Source organism: Peromyscus leucopus, chromosome 8b (assembly GCF_004664715.2).
Source record: "Peromyscus leucopus breed LL Stock chromosome 8b, UCI_PerLeu_2.1, whole genome shotgun sequence".
NCBI classification, from domain to species: domain Eukaryota; kingdom Metazoa; phylum Chordata; class Mammalia; order Rodentia; family Cricetidae; genus Peromyscus; species Peromyscus leucopus.
The window spans coordinates 85,993,307-86,011,033 of NC_051086.1; the positions used below are offsets into that span (position 1 = coordinate 85,993,307).

Below are 17,727 nucleotides of genomic sequence, written 5' to 3' on the forward strand. Positions count from 1 at the left end.
GAAGGATGCTCATCCTTAGTAATTCTGAAATCCAGCCAGGCTTTTGTTTTCAGGTTCCCTACACTGGGATACAGAAAACATTCCTTTCAGAGTCCAGTTCTACTCCTGGACATTGGTTCTCTACTGGGTTGTTCTCAGTGCCTCTTGGTTCTATCCTTTGAGAGAAATGCTTCCTTTTTCATCAGAAATGGCTAGTTTAGGGGCTGGAGAGATGGCTCAGCAGTTGAGAGCACTGGATGCCATGTGGTGGCTCACAACTGTAACTCCAGTCCTAAGGGACCAGATATCTTCGGTCCTCCACAACACTACATGTATGTGATGCTCAGACATATAGTCAGACACACGGGCACCTAAAAGAAAAAGAAATGGCTAGTTTTATAGCTTTCTCAATCTGGTTCTTATTTGAAACTAGGGAGTCTGGAGTCCACCCCTTTATTATCTGATTGTTGTACTGATATTAACCCTTTAAGAACTTGGTAGGCTTCCCATGTGTCAAATTATAGTTAGTCCATTAGATAAAGGCCATACTACTACAAATGTCCACTTGAGATTGTGAGAGTGCCTTGGCAAAATTCTTATGACTCTAGCTAGTAGAAGGGTCTCCAAGGTATCATCTTAAATCTTTCTGAGGTCTCTAAGAAGGGTTTCTAGACTCACCTGAGTTTGATTTTAACCATGACCTGGGACTTTTTCTCCCTGCTGGTAATTCTGAACTTCCCTTTTATTTACTTAATGTATTTCTTTCTTTGTTTATCTGGTGTTTGTTTTTTTGAGACAGTTTTCTCTGTGTAGCCTTGGCTGTCCCAGAACTCATTTTATAGATCAGGCTGGCCTCAAACTCAAAGAGATCCACCTGCCTCTGCCTCCCAAGTGCTAGGATTAAAGTTGTGAGCCACCACCACCCAGCCAGAACAATTTATTTATTTATGTATGTATGTATGTATGTATGTATGTATTTATTTATTTTTCATTCATTCATTCATTCATTCATTCATTCATTCATTTATATCTGTCTGTCCACCCATCCATCCATCCATCCATCCATCCATCCATCCATCCACTTATTTTTCAGGACAGGGTTTCTCTGTATAATAGCCCTAGCTGCCCTGGAACTTGCTTTGTAGACCAGGCTGGCCTCAAACTCACAGAGATCCGATGCCTGCCTCCGCCTCCCAAATGCTAGGCTCTGAACTTCCTTTTCAGCCTTTTTTTTTTTTTTTTTTTAATGAGTCTTTTCCCCACCAGGCAGTGGTGGTACATGCCATTAATCCCAGCACTTGGGAGGCAGAAGCAGACAGATCTCTGTGAATCTGAGGCCAGCCTAGTCTACAAATCGAGTTTCAGGACAGCCAGGGTTATACAGAGAAACCCTGTCTCACAAAAACAAAAGAAGTCTTTTCCAGCTGAGAGTCCATCCTGTTACCTTGAATCTCATTAGCTACATCCCTGAGTCCAGTGGGTACTTCTTGTGTCTTCCAGGTTACTGTAGCAGTAGCCTTATGAATTATGTCTGCTGTGTAAGCTCATACCTGGGCTACCCCCTCTCAGCTTCCCATAGTGACAAGTTTCCTCACTGTCGTCTCAAGTCAACATTTCTCTTGTCACCCTTCCACCTTCCACCGCCTGGTCCCAAAGTCAGTGCCAGGTTTTTTAGGTTTTGGTTATGGTACCATCCCACTTCTAGGTACCCATTTCTAATATCACCTATGTATTACTCTGTAATAAAGAACCCTGAAACTTAGTGGCTAAAAACAGCCATTGCACAGATAATGATTCTGTGAATTATGGGTTCCAGAGCACAATCTCTGCCAGATTTACTCTCGTGTTTGGAACCTCAGTCTTCCACATGGACTTTCCCTTTCCACATGGATAGTCTTGGTGCGATTTAGTGAAAACCTTCTTGTTGTGACTATATAACACTTTAGTAGGTTCTCCAGCCCCTCCATGGTAACCGACTGGTCTGTACTCTCCAGAATACACCATCACCATGTATGACACCAAGACCCGAGAGCTCCGTTGGAATGCCACCTATTTTGACTATGCAGCCTCACTGCCCGAGGATGACGTGGACTACAGTAAGTGTACCCAGTGAAGAACACTCACAAAGTTGGGCTGGCACCTTGCACATATAGAAATGATCTCTCCAGAAAGCAGAACTTTTTTTTTTTTTTTTAAGTAACCCATCATCACCAAGTTCTGGATTTTTCATAGGCTTGTGGTGGTGATGGCTTTAGCCAGAGAGAAGGGAAGGCACACATTTGAGTTCTGTGTATCACAGAAGGAATTTACTACCAGCCCATGGGCAATAGAATTAAACGTTAGCATGTGCCATCAATAACCTGATCAAGAAGGCCACTCTAGGAGGCTGTAGAGATGGCTCAGAGCTGCACTTGTTCCTCTTGCGGAGGACCCAAGTTCAGTTCCCAGCGTATGGTGGCTCATAACTGCCTGTAACTCCAATTCCAGAAGATCAAGTGCCTTCTTCTAGCCTCCATGGACACCAGACACACATGTAGTATTCATAGATATATGGTACACATAAATACATTCATGCAGGTACTTAACTTGTACTCATAAAATAAATAAATCTTAAAAATCTTGCCAGGCTGGGCATGGTAGCACATGTCTTTAGTCTCAACTCCAGGGAGGCAGAGGCAGGCAGACCTCTGAGTTTGAGGCTAGTCTGGTCTACATAGTGAGTTCCAGGAAAGCCAAGGATATAGAGAGAGACTGTCTCAAAAATAAAACAAAACAACAAAAATCTTGCTTAGCATATATAAGTCCCTAGGTCCAATCCCTAGTACCACAGTAAGAAAAAGAAGGTCATTTTTAAATGTGGTTCATACTCTAATTACTTCTCTAGTTTTAATAATCTACAACTCAGGTGATAGCTGTACAACCTAAATTTATTGTCTTAACACTGGTATCTGAAAGTCTGACTATTCTTTCTGGCTCAGGCCCTCACATATTCTGTGTCTGAGTGGTTCTTTGTGGGTCATTTTGAGTCACAGGTCTTAAATGACTGCTATACAATGTCAGCTTTGTAGGCGCCCGCATTGGCTCCTTTCTCCTCAACATTACTCTCACTTACTGGATAGAAGAGTTTTTTAAAAAATGGCAAGAAGGTGGAAAACAAACCTATTTTACATTTATAAGCCGGATATCTCTCAGTGTCTTGATTCTGAAGAGCTCATTGGAAACCAGTGAACTCTTGTGGCCTGAGAATATTCCAGAACTCTACTCTTCAATGAAATGACAGCGCTTTCCAGGAGAGTAGAGGATGTGGTCGCAGGATGTGGTTGACATGCTTTGTTTCATCTTTACAGAGATGTCCCACTTTGTGTCCAATGGCGATGGACTGGTGGTGACTGTGGACAGTGAATCTGGGGATGTCTTGTGGATCCAAAACTACGCCTCTCCCGTGGTAGCCTTTTACGTCTGGCAGCGGGAGGGCCTGAGAAAGGTGATGCACATCAACGTCGCTGTGGAGACTCTGCGCTACCTGACCTTCATGTCCGGGGAAGTGGGGCGCATCACCAAGTGGAAGTATCCGTTCCCCAAGGAGACAGAGGCCAAGAGCAAGCTGACGTGAGTTGGAGGAGTTGGGACAGATGAGGCAGCAAAGGACAGCCATAACCCTGGCATCCTGGGACTGCTGCAGTGTAACTTGCCCTGTACTGGAGGAGGTCAGGGGTGGGCAGACATCTCTGAGGCCATGCAGATCATCAAGAGTTAACACTGGCTTGTGATTGATCCTGGCTCAGTGGTGCAAGCCTTTAATCCCAGCAAGGAGACAGAGACAGGTGGGTCTCTGAGTTCGATGCCAACCTGGTCAACAGAGGGAGTTCTAGGACATCTAGGACTACATACAGAGAAACCTTGTCTCAAAAAACAAATAAAAAAATCCCCCCAAAACAAAAAAATATTAGGAACCTCAGAATGTGAATCATGGGGTACTCCTTTATGCTTCAGACTCTCTCTCTCTCTCTCTCTCTCTCTCTCTCTCTCTCTCTCTCTCTCTCTTCTCTTCTCTTCTCTCTTTTCTCTGAGTCTATTATGTTTGTGGGCCTTTGAGAGAAAGTTCCAACATGTAACCCAGGCTGGCCTCAAACTTATTAACCTTTCTACCTCAGCCTCCCAAGTGATAGGATTACTGGTGTGTACCTACCTGGACTTCTTCTTCTTTTTTTTTTTTTTTGTTGTTTGTTTTGTTTTTTTAATTAATTTATTTTTATTTCATGTGCAGTGGAACTGGAATTACAGACAGTTGTGAGCTGCCTCATGGGTGCTGGGAATTGAACCCAGGTCCTCTGGAAGAGCAGTCAGTACTCTTAACCACTGAGCTATCTCCCCAGCTCCCTATCTGGACTTTTTGAACATTAACTATAAAATATGAGTGGGAGACTATAGTAGAAGATTGTATGTTTAAATTTTTTATTGTACATCATTCTTATTTTAAAAATCAGGAAAAAAAGGGGGCTAGAGAGATGGCTCAGCAGTTAAGAGCATTGGCAGCTCTTCCAGAGGTCCTGAGTTCAATGCCCAACAACCATATGGTGGCTCACAGCCATCTATAAGGGGATCTGATGCCCTCTTCTGGCGTGCAGGGATACACGCAGACATTACACTGTATATATAATAAATAAATAAATCATTTTTAAAAATGTTAAAAAGAAAGCCAAAAAAGTGTTACAGTGTATGTGACTGAGACTCAGCAGGCTTGTAGTCTTCATTCCCACCTGACTAAAGCCTGTCAGTCACTCAACAGACTAGGCCTCACCTCCTACACTACAGACCAGTGGGGAAGTTCAGAGATGATCCTGTATGTGCAAGTGTTCTATTCTACAGTGAAGCACCATTGAGGTAGAAGGTATTTGAAGAGAGAAGTTGGATGGTTTCACAGATGATGGATCCACCCAGGCTCCTGACAGTAGCAATCCTAAGGCTCTGTGGGTACAGCCCCACTGCTTTCAGGCTGATACTAGACAGTCCTGTGATGTCTGCGGTAGGATGCCTGAGCAGATTACCAGGAAATACCACTCAGTTTGGACTGCAGTTTCCGTTCTTTGTCTTTTTCCTTTTTCTTTCGTTTGTTTTCTTTATCTGAGACAGGGTCTCAGGAGCCGAGGCTGGCCCCAAGCATGCAGCGCATGCTAGGATTACAGAGTGCACCACTCTCTTGCTTTATGCATCTTGTGCATCCCGTTTGCTCTCAGCATCTGGAATGGAGCAGTAGTCGCCTGTTCCTCTGCTGAACCCTTGGTATCCTCAGAAAGCTCACAGCAGCGTGGTGATGCTGAAGGTGGTAGTTCTGATAGGGTGCTGGCTCAGGGTCACCTGAGAAACTGGCAATGGGTACTGAGTATTCAGTCTCCTGCTGGCCATCCACACAGCCCTTTCCTTAGGCTGTACTGGACTCAGTGTAGTCTAGCCCTGGCATTGCAGGGGAGCAAAGTGAGGCTTGCCATTCTGTAGGTGACAGGTGAAGCTGGGCCTGAAGTCCTACTGTCCTGTCACCCTACAGTACCTCTGTCACCTTGCTAGTTTCTGTGGGAACCGCATGGTCCACATGGGGGCTGATACTTGAGTCTATAATTCTGATCTCCCAGAAGCCACACTTTGTGGGGTTTGGACATGAAATGATTGTAGAATGCATGTTTCTGTTTTTTTCCAGGCCTACCCTGTATGTTGGGAAGTACTCCACCAGCCTCTATGCCTCTCCCTCAATGGTGCACGAGGGGGTTGCTGTAGTGGTGAGTCAGCTGTGGGACCCAGAGATGTAGTCTCCCAACTGCTTTTGTTCCTTTTTAGCAGAAAGTCGCCTTGAGTTACATGTGAACATCTGGTTAGGAAGAGGAAATAGCCAGGGGTGGGCTTGGGGGGTGACACACACCTTTAATCCCAGCGCTCAGGAGGCAGAGGCAGGCAGAGCTCTGAGTTTGAGGCCAGCCTGGTCTACAGAGCAAGTTCCAGGACAGCCAGGGCTACATAGAGAAACCCTGTCTCAAAAAACAAACAAGCAAACAAAAACGAGTTGGGGGGAGGAGAGGGGGGAACGCAGAGCTGAAAGAATCGTGAGCAGTTTCTACACATCCACATTGTGCTTTGAAAGCAAGATAGTTGACAGAAACAGCTTCCCAAAGCCAGGAAACACTGTTATAACCCATGGCTTTTGTGCTCAGGTCTAAACTCTCCAGGCTGTCTTCAAGGTAGTCCTACTCTGTCTTTCTACCACTCTGCTGCTTTTGGAGAGTTATATGGTCCAGACAAACACATCTCCACAATCCCCAAACTTCCCTGTTCTTCCTTCTCAGCCTCTGTTGCTGGCCTCTCGCTTCCTCCTCCCTGCTCAATCCCTTCCATCCTTTGTGACCTCTCCATCCCTCCCCAGGCTAGTAGCCTGCTTTGAGCTCTCACTGAGTGTCTGGGACATTACACTCCTGGCCGCTTATCCTGATCTTCTAGCGTCTGGGCTGGTTGTACATTGTCTGCCCGGTGAGTTGGTTGGCTGCTGTAACAGTGGGGCCACTCCTGCCTCTCCATCAGCTCATCAGTGTCTGGTTTATTCCACATTGGCAATTGCATCATTTGTGACTAGGACATATCCCCTCATTTTCTTCCATATAGATTCTCAGAGAGTTTCTATAATTTCTGATAGTAGCTTCCTGGAGATATATATATATCTTCTTTCTGGTTCTCAGTACCCAAGCATAAGAATCTGAAAAGGGCCAGACATGAGATTACATGCCTGTAATCCCAGCACTTGTGAGATGGAGACAGGAGGATCTGGAGTTCAAGTCTAGCCTGGGCTGCTTGAGTCCCATGTCAAACAAATCTCTGCAAAGGTGTCAATGGAGCACTGTTGTAACCTGAGGGAGGAGCTTCTGTTGCCTGGTCCCAGGGCCTTTGTGTCTGCTTTGATGATTGAGCCAGAGCCACAACAGTCCCTTTAGGGGATAGTGGATGAGGGATGTGCTGCAGGACCTTCCAGCTCACAGCATCCCATCTCCTCAGCCCCGAGGCAGCACTCTTCCTTTGCTGGAAGGCCCCCAGACAGATGGCGTCACCATTGGAGACAAAGGAGAGTGTGTGATCACCCCCAGCACAGACCTCAAGTTTGACCCCGGACTCAAAGGGAAGAGCAAGCTGAACTACTTGAGGAATTACTGGCTTCTCATAGGTAAGAGCTGCTCTTTGCTGAGTGACATGCTGCCTCCTGGTGGACAAAAGCCAGCCCTGCTGGGTTACTGCTGCTCTTCATTCTGAATGCCTTGTGTGTCCTGCCCTTTTCAAGATGCCTTAGATCTGGGAATATTTTTACTTCCAAGGAGTTCCAGAGTTCCAGATTACCTTATCAGGTCTCAAAATTAGTTTCTCTAATGCTCCAAGATTCAAATACTTGGTATAATTTTCAGGCCTAGAATGTCTGCTCCCTGTTCCTCACAGTGACCATGTGAGGTAGGTACTCTTGTTGTTTCCACTCTGTAACTAAGAACACCAAGGCTGTTCATATGGAATATGAATGGATGTGGGTAAGAGGCTGGACAGGACAAGTTTGAAGACCCATGATGATTGACAGTTGTGAAGTAAAAGGCAAAAGATTTATGCAATCTGAAGAGAAACCAGAACCAACAGCTATGAAGAATCTGGGCTGTTCTTGGGCCATCACAGAATAATCCTCAGTCTATTTTTTCATATTATTGTGAGACAGAATCTCACTGTTTCTCAGGCTACCCTCAAATGGTTTAGCCTCTGTAAGTGCTGAGCTTGTAGGTATACACCGGCGTGCCTGACCTCTTTACTTCCTTTCATGCTGTTCTCCCCTTGCTGAGGAGGAAAGCAAGGTCTTAAGCATGCTGAACTTAGTTTGGCTCAGGGCTACATTCTGGCCCTTTTTTTCTTCTTTCCATTGTTGCTGCCATCACTAATGGCCCTGAGGTTGAATTAGAGGCCTTGTTACAAAGATAAAGAGGTCAAGATGACACCCCAAAGCGGCCAGTATCACAAACAAAGGCAGAAGTGAGGGGGACTGTGTCTGGCAAGTATTCCAAGTATTAGAGCAGGATAGTTTTCTTAAATCATATTTTTCCTTCCTGGGCTCCCCCTCATGTGCCAACAATCCACATCAACTCTGATAACCCAGCCTGAATGATGACGAGAGGTGGGGTGAGTCCCAGCAGGCTGGAGTAGGTGTGGTAGCTAGGAGAGTGTGGGCCCAGGAAGTGGCGGCACCTGCCAGGCAGAGGGTCAGGACGGAATGTGGGTCCTTAGGAGCTGCTGCCGAGCGGTGCCTGAGCTCTGATGACTGTTTGCACGTCTCCTGGAAGACCCTGCTCTTGGTTCCTTTTGATTCTTTGTAGCTGTCTTTATATTATTACTATTATTATTAATTTATTTATTTTATTAACCAAATAGGGGAAAGAAAATAGCATAAAATTCTTTCCTTTCTTTACAGAAGTAGTTTGGGAAAGCATGCGTGAATAGACCCATGTTGAAGGGAGGGAGAAGCTAATTGAGCCGAAGTCATTCAAATTATAAGCTACTCAGTTTTATGTACCAATTAAGGGTCCATAAACTGCCTGGCAGTGGTTAAGAAGTGACACAGAGGAAATGTGTGTGGAAGTGCTAAAGAATGTACAAGAGAATTCTCCATGACAGAATTGCAAAATGAGATCCCTTTAAAACCCCTTCAAGCCGGGCGGTGGTGGCGCACGCCTTTAATCCCAGCACTCGGGAGGCAGAGCCAGGCGGATCTCTGTGAGTTCGAGGCCAGCCTGGTCTCCAAAGCGAGTTCCAGGAAAGGCGCAAAGCTACACAGAGAAACCCTGTCTCGAAAAACCAAAAAAAAAAAAAAAAAAAAAAAAAAAACCCTTCAGATTGTCAGAGCAGGATGACTAGAAGCCTGATAAAGTTCCAAGAGGTGACTAAGTAAGGATCTCACAATTCTGAGGTCCCCTTTGCGGAACTCTATAGCTGATCAGCTTAAAATAAGCCGATGGGAATATGTAACAACCTTCTCATAGACCAGGGCTTCGAGCTGTGCCTGTTAATGTCAAGATGTAGCCTTTGGTTCTAAGATAGCCTACCTGACATTCATCTTGAAGATAAAATGGATCTAATTAAACCAAAGATGTGGTCTGTTGTTGCTTTGTTTCCCACCCCAGCAGTGACCTTGACCTGGTGCTCAGCATCACCTAGTGCTTTGTCAAAGAGGCATGAACTGCCATTGGAGACCCAGTGCAGGAGTTCCAGACAGAAGCTGGCCCTCTGCCTCTCGCTTCAGAGTCTGGACCTGTTTACTCAAAGACAGACCGTTTACAAAGACTGGGTGCTATTTATATAAAAATGTTCAAGAACCTTGTGATAGGTTTGCAGAATGGTTGGTTCTGAGTGCATATCAGGATATTACTAAATACCTTTCTTCAGCAGGAGCCTATTATGAAGATTTCAGTGACTTCTCTAGCTGTCTATTTATTGGTATTGGGTCTTACATGTAAGACTCTGAACAGTAGTACGGGGCCTACCATCAAGGGGTGGGTAGATTGAGTACTATAATACAGGGTGGCCTGTGGAAGGACAACCTCATTTCTCTTGGCAGGTGATCTCTTGTTGGTTGGCCTTGGTGACCTATGGTTACCCACATTGAGATTCCTGTGTCCACCACCAATCTGACTCAGAGTTCTGACATAGGCAGCCACATGTGGGGAAACCCTTTTGGAGAGCAGAGCATGCCTCAGCATGCCATGATAGACAAGAGAAATTTTGGGATGGTTCAGAACAAAAGTAGGTTTCCTTAAAGAACCATGTCATGCTGTAGCTAGAGAAAACCTGAAAAGATTGAGGTCAGATGAGGGATTCAAGAGGGACTTTCCAGATGGAGAAATGCAAGCTCTGTCTAGTTCCTGTCAAGTTTTGCCTTGGTACACATGGCAGACGGTCTAATAGATTTTGGACAGTATTGGAGAGATCACAGAGTAGGGGCTGAGGATGTGAGTCAGTGGGCACAGTGCTTACTATGTGAGTGTGACGATAGGAGCCCACGTGAAAAGCCAGGTCTAGATAAAGCATCTAAAAAACAGACAGGCGGATCCTGGAACTTACTAGCCAGCCAACCTAGTGGAAGCATAAAGCTCTAGTTTCAATGAGAGACCCTGTCTTTAAAATAAATAAATAAATAAATAAATAAATAAATAATAGCAAGGTAGAGAAGAGGTTGAGGAAGATATCTCATGTTGACCTGGGGTCTACACACACAACCACAAAAAAGAAAAAAAAAAGAAAAAAAAAGATTATAGAATGAAAAGCCTGAGTCAAGCTAAGAGCTCATCCCAGTGAGAGAAGAGAAAGGAGGGAAACTGATGGGGCTTCTCCAGCCTGTGAATGGAACCAGTTCATGTTAAAGCTAAACGGATTCTCAAGCCCTGTGGTGTGAATCTCCAGTTCCTTATTTTAGCTGCTCTGTTTCTTTTATTGCACACACTAGATTTGGAATGGAGGTGTGCTGACTGCCAGGCAGTCATGAAATAGTATGTAGAGAACAGTGAGCAAGTGAGTGAGCATCCCCACAGCATCCTGTCCGTCCAGCACCCACTTCCTCTCATCCTCTCACAGTTGCTCACCACTGCTTTAGGTGGAAGCTCAGGTGTAGCTCAGAGGAGGAGTAGAACTCTGCCTGAGCAACTGAAGTGTGCAGAAGGGAGCTTGTAGACTGATGCTAAAGGAGAAGCCATGACAGAACTTCTTGAATGTTGAATGAAGCATCATACTGGTTCCTGAGTTGACCACATGCACCACACAAGGCTTGCTTACAACATGCCCTCAACATCCTGATACCTTCCACGACAAGGACATGTTTGTTTGTTTGTTTGTTTGTTTGTTTGTTTGTTTGTTTGTTTTCAGAACAAGCAGAATACTGGGCTGGAGAGGTGGTTCAGTGGTTAAGAGCTTATACTGCTCTTGCCGAGGACCCAAGTTTAGTTCCTAGCACCCATGTCAAGTGGCTCACAACCACCTGTAATTCCTGCTCCAGGGGGTTCTGTCACCTGTCCTTGGGCACTACACATACCCACACACATGCATGTAATTAACAATAAAAATAAATCTTTATAAAAAAGAAGCAGAAAACTGGGCAGCGGTGACACACACCTTTAATCCCAGCACTCCGGGAGTCAGAAACAAGTGGATCTCTGAGTTCAAGGCCAGCTTGGTCTACAGAGAGAGTTCCAGGACAGCCAGGGCTACAGAGATACCCTGTCTCAAAAAAAAAAAAAAAAAAAAAAACAGACAAACAAAAAAGGAAGCTGAAGATTGTATTCTGTATTCTGCCATCAGCTAATAAAACTTTGAGACAGACTATCTCTCAGTGGTCTGGAATTCACTGATTAGGCTAGGCTAGCTAGCCAGCAAGCTCCAGGAGTCAACCTGTCTCCATCTCCCTATTGGATTACAAACACATCAGCAACTTTACTTAACTTGAGTTCTGGGGATCAAACTTGAGTATTCATGCTTTCACAAGCACTTTGCTGACTGAACTGTCCCTCCAGTCATAAAATTTCTATGGGGGGAGGTGTTTGTTTGTGTTTCATTATGAAGCTCTGGCTGGCCTGGAACTCGTTGTGTGGACCAAGCTGGTCTTAAACTCACAGAGATCCTCTGCTTCCTAAGTGCTGGAATTACAGGTGTGTTCTACTACACCCTGTAAAATTTCTGTTTCCAGGCCAGTTCTCTAGTAGCTGCCTTTCCCTTCTCACTGTGTAGATACGGGACTGCATTGTAGGAAAGTCCCCCTCAGCACGGAGACACTGTTGCTGAAATTTTGTGTTGAGAACTACCACTGCCTGGGAACTGTTCTCATTAAAGCTTTCTTTCCTCTTGTAGGACACCATGAAACTCCTCTGTCTGCATCTACCAAGATGCTGGAGAGATTCCCCAACAACCTGCCCAAACATCGGGAAAATGTGATTCCTGCTGATTCGGAAAAAAGGAGCTTTGAGGAAGTGAGTGAGGAGTGAACTGATGGCTCTAGATGGCATGTCTGTCCTGAGCCTGAGAGGAGAGGGTGGAAAGGGCCTCTGAGCAAAAGCTGGGAGCTTCGGTTGAAAGTCCCTAAGCACCCAACTTTGTTAATTCTCCTCCATCTCCTCCACTGGTACTTTCAGATATCGCAGGGTTGGGAGACTTTTTTCCTGGTCTGCATGGCCAGCAAAGGGGACTTGGAGGTTTGTGAAGGAAGGCCTTGGTGAACTAGCTATTCAGTCTTGGGACTCCTGCAGCTCCACTAAGTGGGGAGGGGTGATGGAGAAGTGGCCCAGACGGGGAGGGTTTGAAGAAGGAGAGCTACTGATGTGGGCCATCTGTAGTCTAACAAATCACTTGAGAGACTTCGTTTTTATTTGTTTGTTTGTTTGTTTGCGTTTTTCAAGACAGGTCTCATCACCTAGTACTCCTGGAGCTACAGGTGGTTGTGAGCTGCCTGATGTGGGTGCTGGGAACCAAACTCGGATCTCTGCAACAGTAGTGTATGACTTTAACCACTGGCCATCTCCAACCGCCCCCCCACATTGTCTTATTAAGCACTCTTGAGCAGTTAATATCTAAATAAATGTTGTTCCTTGTCACATGCTCAGCACACATTTCTCAGCCACTTGCTACACACCGAACAAGCCATACTCTCCATGCACTGCAGACATGAACAGAAGAGGTGTGTACCTGTATGGACTCAGATAGCAGCTGGAAGGGGAGAGAAGGGCGTCAGAGGTTGATGACTTACAGGAGAGTGTAGTGCTATACGCATGTGGAGAACCCAGGTAAAAGGCCAGGAAGCTGTGTGTTAGCTTTGTTGGACAACAGGGAACACTAGCAGTACATTGAGTGCAGATCAATGGTTTTTCTAAACTACTCTAGGAAATCTCTAGATTCTGAGCAACTTGGGGGGAAGCTACATGCTTATCTGAATTAAATTGGAGCTTCTAAATAAGCATTTCTTTTTCGTTTTATTTTATTATTTTTTTTTTTGTTTTGTTTTTGTTTTTGTTTTTTTGAGACAGGGTTTCTCTGTGTAGCTTTGTGCCTTTCCTGGAACTCACTTGGTAGCCCAGGCTGGCCTTGAACTCACAGAGATCCGCCTGGCTCTGCCTCCTGAGTGCTGGGATTAAAGGCGTGCGCCACCACCGCCCGGCTTGTTTTATTTTTTGAGACATAGTTTCTTTGTGTAGCCCTGGCTGTCCTGGAACTAGCTCTGTAGACCAGGCTGGCCTCAAACTCACAAAGATCCACCTGCTTCCTGGGTGCTGGGATTAAAGGTGTGTGCCATCATTGCCCAGCTAGCATTTCCTTAATAAAGTCATCTGATACTTTTCCCTAACTTTGGAAAAATAATAGAATTCTTGAATAAATGATTTTAGTTTGGGAGTTCCTTAAAATTTAAAAACAACCTAAGGAAGTGGTTTTTTTGCTTTGTTAGCTTTACTAGTTAGGTACATGCCTGCACATATACACACATATGTGAGCCTTCCTGTTTTTTGGGGTCGGGGGTTACAGTATAGGGGGTATGCATTGAGTATAAGGAGGCCAGAAGACATCGGGTACCTTACTCTATCACTCACTACCTTATTCCCTTGAGGCAGTCTCTTACTGAATCTGGAGCTCAACGGTGACCAGCAAGCTCCAGTGGTCTTCCTGTCTCACCACCCCCCACTGATGGGCCTACAGGCACACATACTGCTACATCTGCTTTTTATGTGGGTTCTTGGGATTTGAACTCAGATCTTCAGACTTATATAGCCTTGCTTTATTTTTGTGGTTTGATCTGTTTGTTTGTTTGTAGTGTTAGGATTAAACCCAGGACTTTCTGCATGCCCCAGTTAGCTTTATTTTTCAATGTGAAAAGGTATCAAATTGATGACCAACTTTTCACTAGATTTTTTTTTCTGCAGTTGATTTAGGTGATTTTACAGTTTTCCTTAAATAACAAATCTATCAAAAGAGTAGTATATTTATCATTGAAATTTATCATTGGAAATTTTAAAGGAATGTCAGGGTCTAAAGGTATTTCCAAATATATTACTATGATACCTCTGTGTGAACAATGACAGCATCACTGTAGAATTTTATGGTTTCAACTACTTAGAAAGAAGCAATGGTTATCTGGTCCATCAGACTTTTGATGAACTAGAAACAAATTTCAGTATAGTCCTACATTTTAAATAGACATGGCTTCTCTTGAGTGCTGCCTTCATCTATAAAACTAGACATTTAGCAAATCTCTTCCATACAAGGTTATCAACCTGGTTGGCCAGACTTCAGAAAATACACCAACCACCGTGTCTCAGGATGTGGAAGAGAAGCTGGTTCATGCCCCCACCAAGCCTGAGGCCCCCGTGGACTCCATGCTCAAGGACATGGCTACTATTATCCTGAGCACCTTCCTGCTGGTTGGATGGGTGGCCTTCATCATCACTTACCCCCTGGTAAGGCTTGACCCTTCCCATTGCCTCTGTTCTGGTAGCTCTCTGTCAGTCACTAGGTGTCAGTGGGGGCCACACAAAAGTAGCCAACATGTTCCATATTTCAAAGTCAATATTTGAGCCAGGAATGGTGTTTCACTCCTTTAATTATAGCACTTGGAAGTCTGAGGAACTACACAGTAAGTTCAAAACCAGCCAAGGCTGGAGAGTGAGACCCTGTCTCAAAACAAAACAACAACAAAACAAAACACAAAAAAAAGCGGAGGGGCAGGGAGAGGGAAAGAGAAATATTTGCTTATCTTCAAAAACATCATTAGAGATACTAGCTTCTCATAAAAGGACAGTTTTGTAACTAAATCTTAGTATTTTTCAAGTAAGGTCTATAAAGCTAATGTATAACCCTGCCTAAGATCATTTTAGACAGTTAATTGTATCTTGTTTTTTCTAAAAGGAAGGATAGCAGATGAAAATCTGCTCCCTTACACTACCTATGAGATCAGCTAATGTGTAAAAGATGGTGTGGTTAATCCTTTTGTTTCCTAGTTGCAGATAAATCAACAAAAACGATGATGTATTTGAGTAGTAAGACCATAGTCCCCCAGCAAATTGTTCAAGACTCTAGTGTTGTCTCCTCAGAACACCAGCGCACGGCAGCTCACATCTATCAAGTAGGGAAGACAGATTTTGTGTGCTTTGTTTTCTGGGGGCAAAGTTAAAAAAAAAAATTATTTTATTTATTTATCCAATGAGGTCATTATTATTTGTTCTCTGTCCACAGAAGACGAAACTAGACTCGGGGAGGCTACATGCCTTCCTGGGGTACTAAGCTAATAGGCAGCACACCTAGAACTTTGACCCCGGGTTCAAAAAGAGCTAGAAAACTCCCCTCTAGTCCACCTCCCATGCACAGGCGAGAATAATTGTAGCCAACTGATGCTTCTCATGATAGAGCAAAGCTTCCAGAGTATTGGAGAAGAGGGTGCTGTGTGGCAGCATGATGGAACCAGGTCCTTAGGAGCAGGTCCTTGGCCAGGCACCGTGATTCTGCCCCACACTGCCTCATTCTGGACCCAGCATCCAGCCGGCCTTCTATACTTCAGGCCACCCTGCTCCAACCGCTATTCAGGCACAGCCATTGTGGACCAGGGCTGCCCCCCTTCTCACCATACCCCCATGCACCTCTAACCACTCTTCCCATTTGGCTTCACTTGTACAATAACTCCCAGGTTTTCTTACAAGCACTAATTTCTAAGACTAAGTGGAAACTTCTCCACTTGGCTTAGCCCTCTCTAGTGCAGGTTCCCTTCAGATGCTCCTTCTGGTGGCCACTTACTCTCACCAGCACTGTCCAGAGGTAGACTGTGGGTCCTACCGAAGAGTAAAATTACTGAATCAACTCTGTCTCACTGTGGCTTCTCTCTGGCCTTGTGTCTTAGGGTTCAAATAAAGTCCACCTGCCTCCTTGGCCACAGGGAATACCCGTAACTTGTTTCCCAGCTACACTAGCCTGGATGTGGGTTTCTCTCCACAGAGCATGCATCAGCAGCGCCAGCTCCAGCACCAACAGTTCCAGAAGGAACTGGAGAAAATCCAGCTCCTGCAGCAGCAGCAGATGCCATTCCACCCACATGGAGACCTTACTCAGGACCCTGAATTCCTGGATTCATCTGGCCTCTTCTCAGAGAGCTCGGGCACCAGCAGCTCCAGCCCGTCTCCCAGAGCCTCCAACCACTCACTTCACTCCAGCAGCTCTGCCTCCAAGACTGGCACCAACCCCTCCCTGGAGCAGGATGAGGAGGGTAAAGACAGTTCCATTGTATCTTTGAGCATCACCTGGAACGCAGAACACTGTGTCATTTCTGGGCTCACCTTATTCTCCCCTGGCTTCCTCCATCTAAAGGTGTCTGGATAGGGGACTTCTGCCCCATTCATGGTATCTTCTGTTTGAGGGCCACCTTCTTCCATCTTCCTCTACAGGCTATGAACTGCTGTGAACCGGCGGGAAGTTTCCCCTCTGGCTTAAGTGAATTCCTAAGCCCAGCCACTGGCCAAGTTCAAAAGTGAAGCAGTGACCCACTTTCCTCTTGGGGAGTGGACCAATGGTCAGGGCCCATATTCTGGGAGGATTGCCACATAGATTGTGAAGGGGCCTCAGAGACTCTAGTTCTAGACAGTCTCTTTATTTTACCTGTCCCACTACACTGAGATGTTTTGGATATTGATCTTTAAGGTAGACTTTTTATCATTTTTGTTCACCATTAACTAAATATGAAACTCTACCGAAAATCCTTTTCTTTGGAAAAGCTTAGTACTGGGAGATAATGTAAGAGCAGAAACAGAATGTAGGAATAGGGGGCAAAATGCTGGGGAGGAGGCAGTGGCCCTGGGCATAAGTGAGCATTGGGCCTAGCTAGCTCTTGCCGCCCAGGAATCTGGGGATATAGACCCTCCTAAACCCCAGGTCTTACTCAGGAATCAGGAAGCTTCAAAGCTCTTCAGGTGATATCTGTTTAAAATGACCTCTTCTTTTTCCTCCTTTGTTCCAGATGAGGAAACCAGAATGGTGATTGTTGGGAAGATTTCATTCTGCCCCAAGGATGTCCTGGGCCATGGAGCTGAGGGCACAATTGTATACAAGTGAGTGGTGTCGCCCAGCCCCCCAACTATGTGAGTGCTTAGAGGGTTGATGTTCAAGTGCTAGGCTCCTGGGGCATAGCAGGGTCACAGTGCTGACCAGGGCGGATGAACCTTGCCTCCAGTGAGATCCCACAGTGTCTTAGAGTTTCTGTTGCTGTGATAAAATACCATGACCAAAGCACCTTGGGAGGAAGGGGCTGATTTTACTTACACTTCCACATCACAGTGCATTGAAAGAAGTCAGGATGGGAACTAAGGCAGGATCTGAAGTAGAAGCCATGGAAGAGTGCTGCTTACTGGCCTGCTCCTCGTGGCTTGCTCAGCCTGCCTCTTGTATACCCAAGGACCACCTGCCCAGGGGTGATACCATTGACAAGGGGTTGGGCCTTCCCACATCGATCACCAATTCAGAAAATGCACTACAGGATTGCCTACAGGCAAATCTTATGAAGGCATTTTCTCTGTTGAGACTCTCTTCCTAAATGACTCTAGTTTGTGTCAAATTGACTTAAAGCTAGTCAGGCCACCCAGTAAAAGAGATGTAGTCACTATAGGTTGCTGGTGGTTAGCAAAGGCCTCTAGGCCTTGAAACTGAGTATTAAGATCAAACCATGTGAGTCTATTT

The 17,727-nt window shown here is 45.3% G+C and overlaps 1 protein-coding gene across 1 annotated transcript in view; it reads left to right on the top strand.

The window, feature by feature from the left end:
• The window catches only part of Ern1 (endoplasmic reticulum to nucleus signaling 1), a 102,962-nt gene that overhangs the window by 70,050 nt on the left and 15,185 nt on the right, over positions 1-17,727 (top strand). The window contains exons 7-14 of the mRNA XM_028865193.2: positions 1,974-2,075; positions 3,327-3,588; positions 5,675-5,753; positions 7,015-7,180; positions 11,878-11,996; positions 14,277-14,468; positions 15,997-16,264; positions 17,012-17,102. Of these exons, the coding sequence (XP_028721026.1) occupies positions 1,974-2,075; positions 3,327-3,588; positions 5,675-5,753; positions 7,015-7,180; positions 11,878-11,996; positions 14,277-14,468; positions 15,997-16,264; positions 17,012-17,102 (1,279 nt within the window). The remainder of the gene's footprint in view (positions 1-1,973; positions 2,076-3,326; positions 3,589-5,674; positions 5,754-7,014; positions 7,181-11,877; positions 11,997-14,276; positions 14,469-15,996; positions 16,265-17,011; positions 17,103-17,727) is intronic.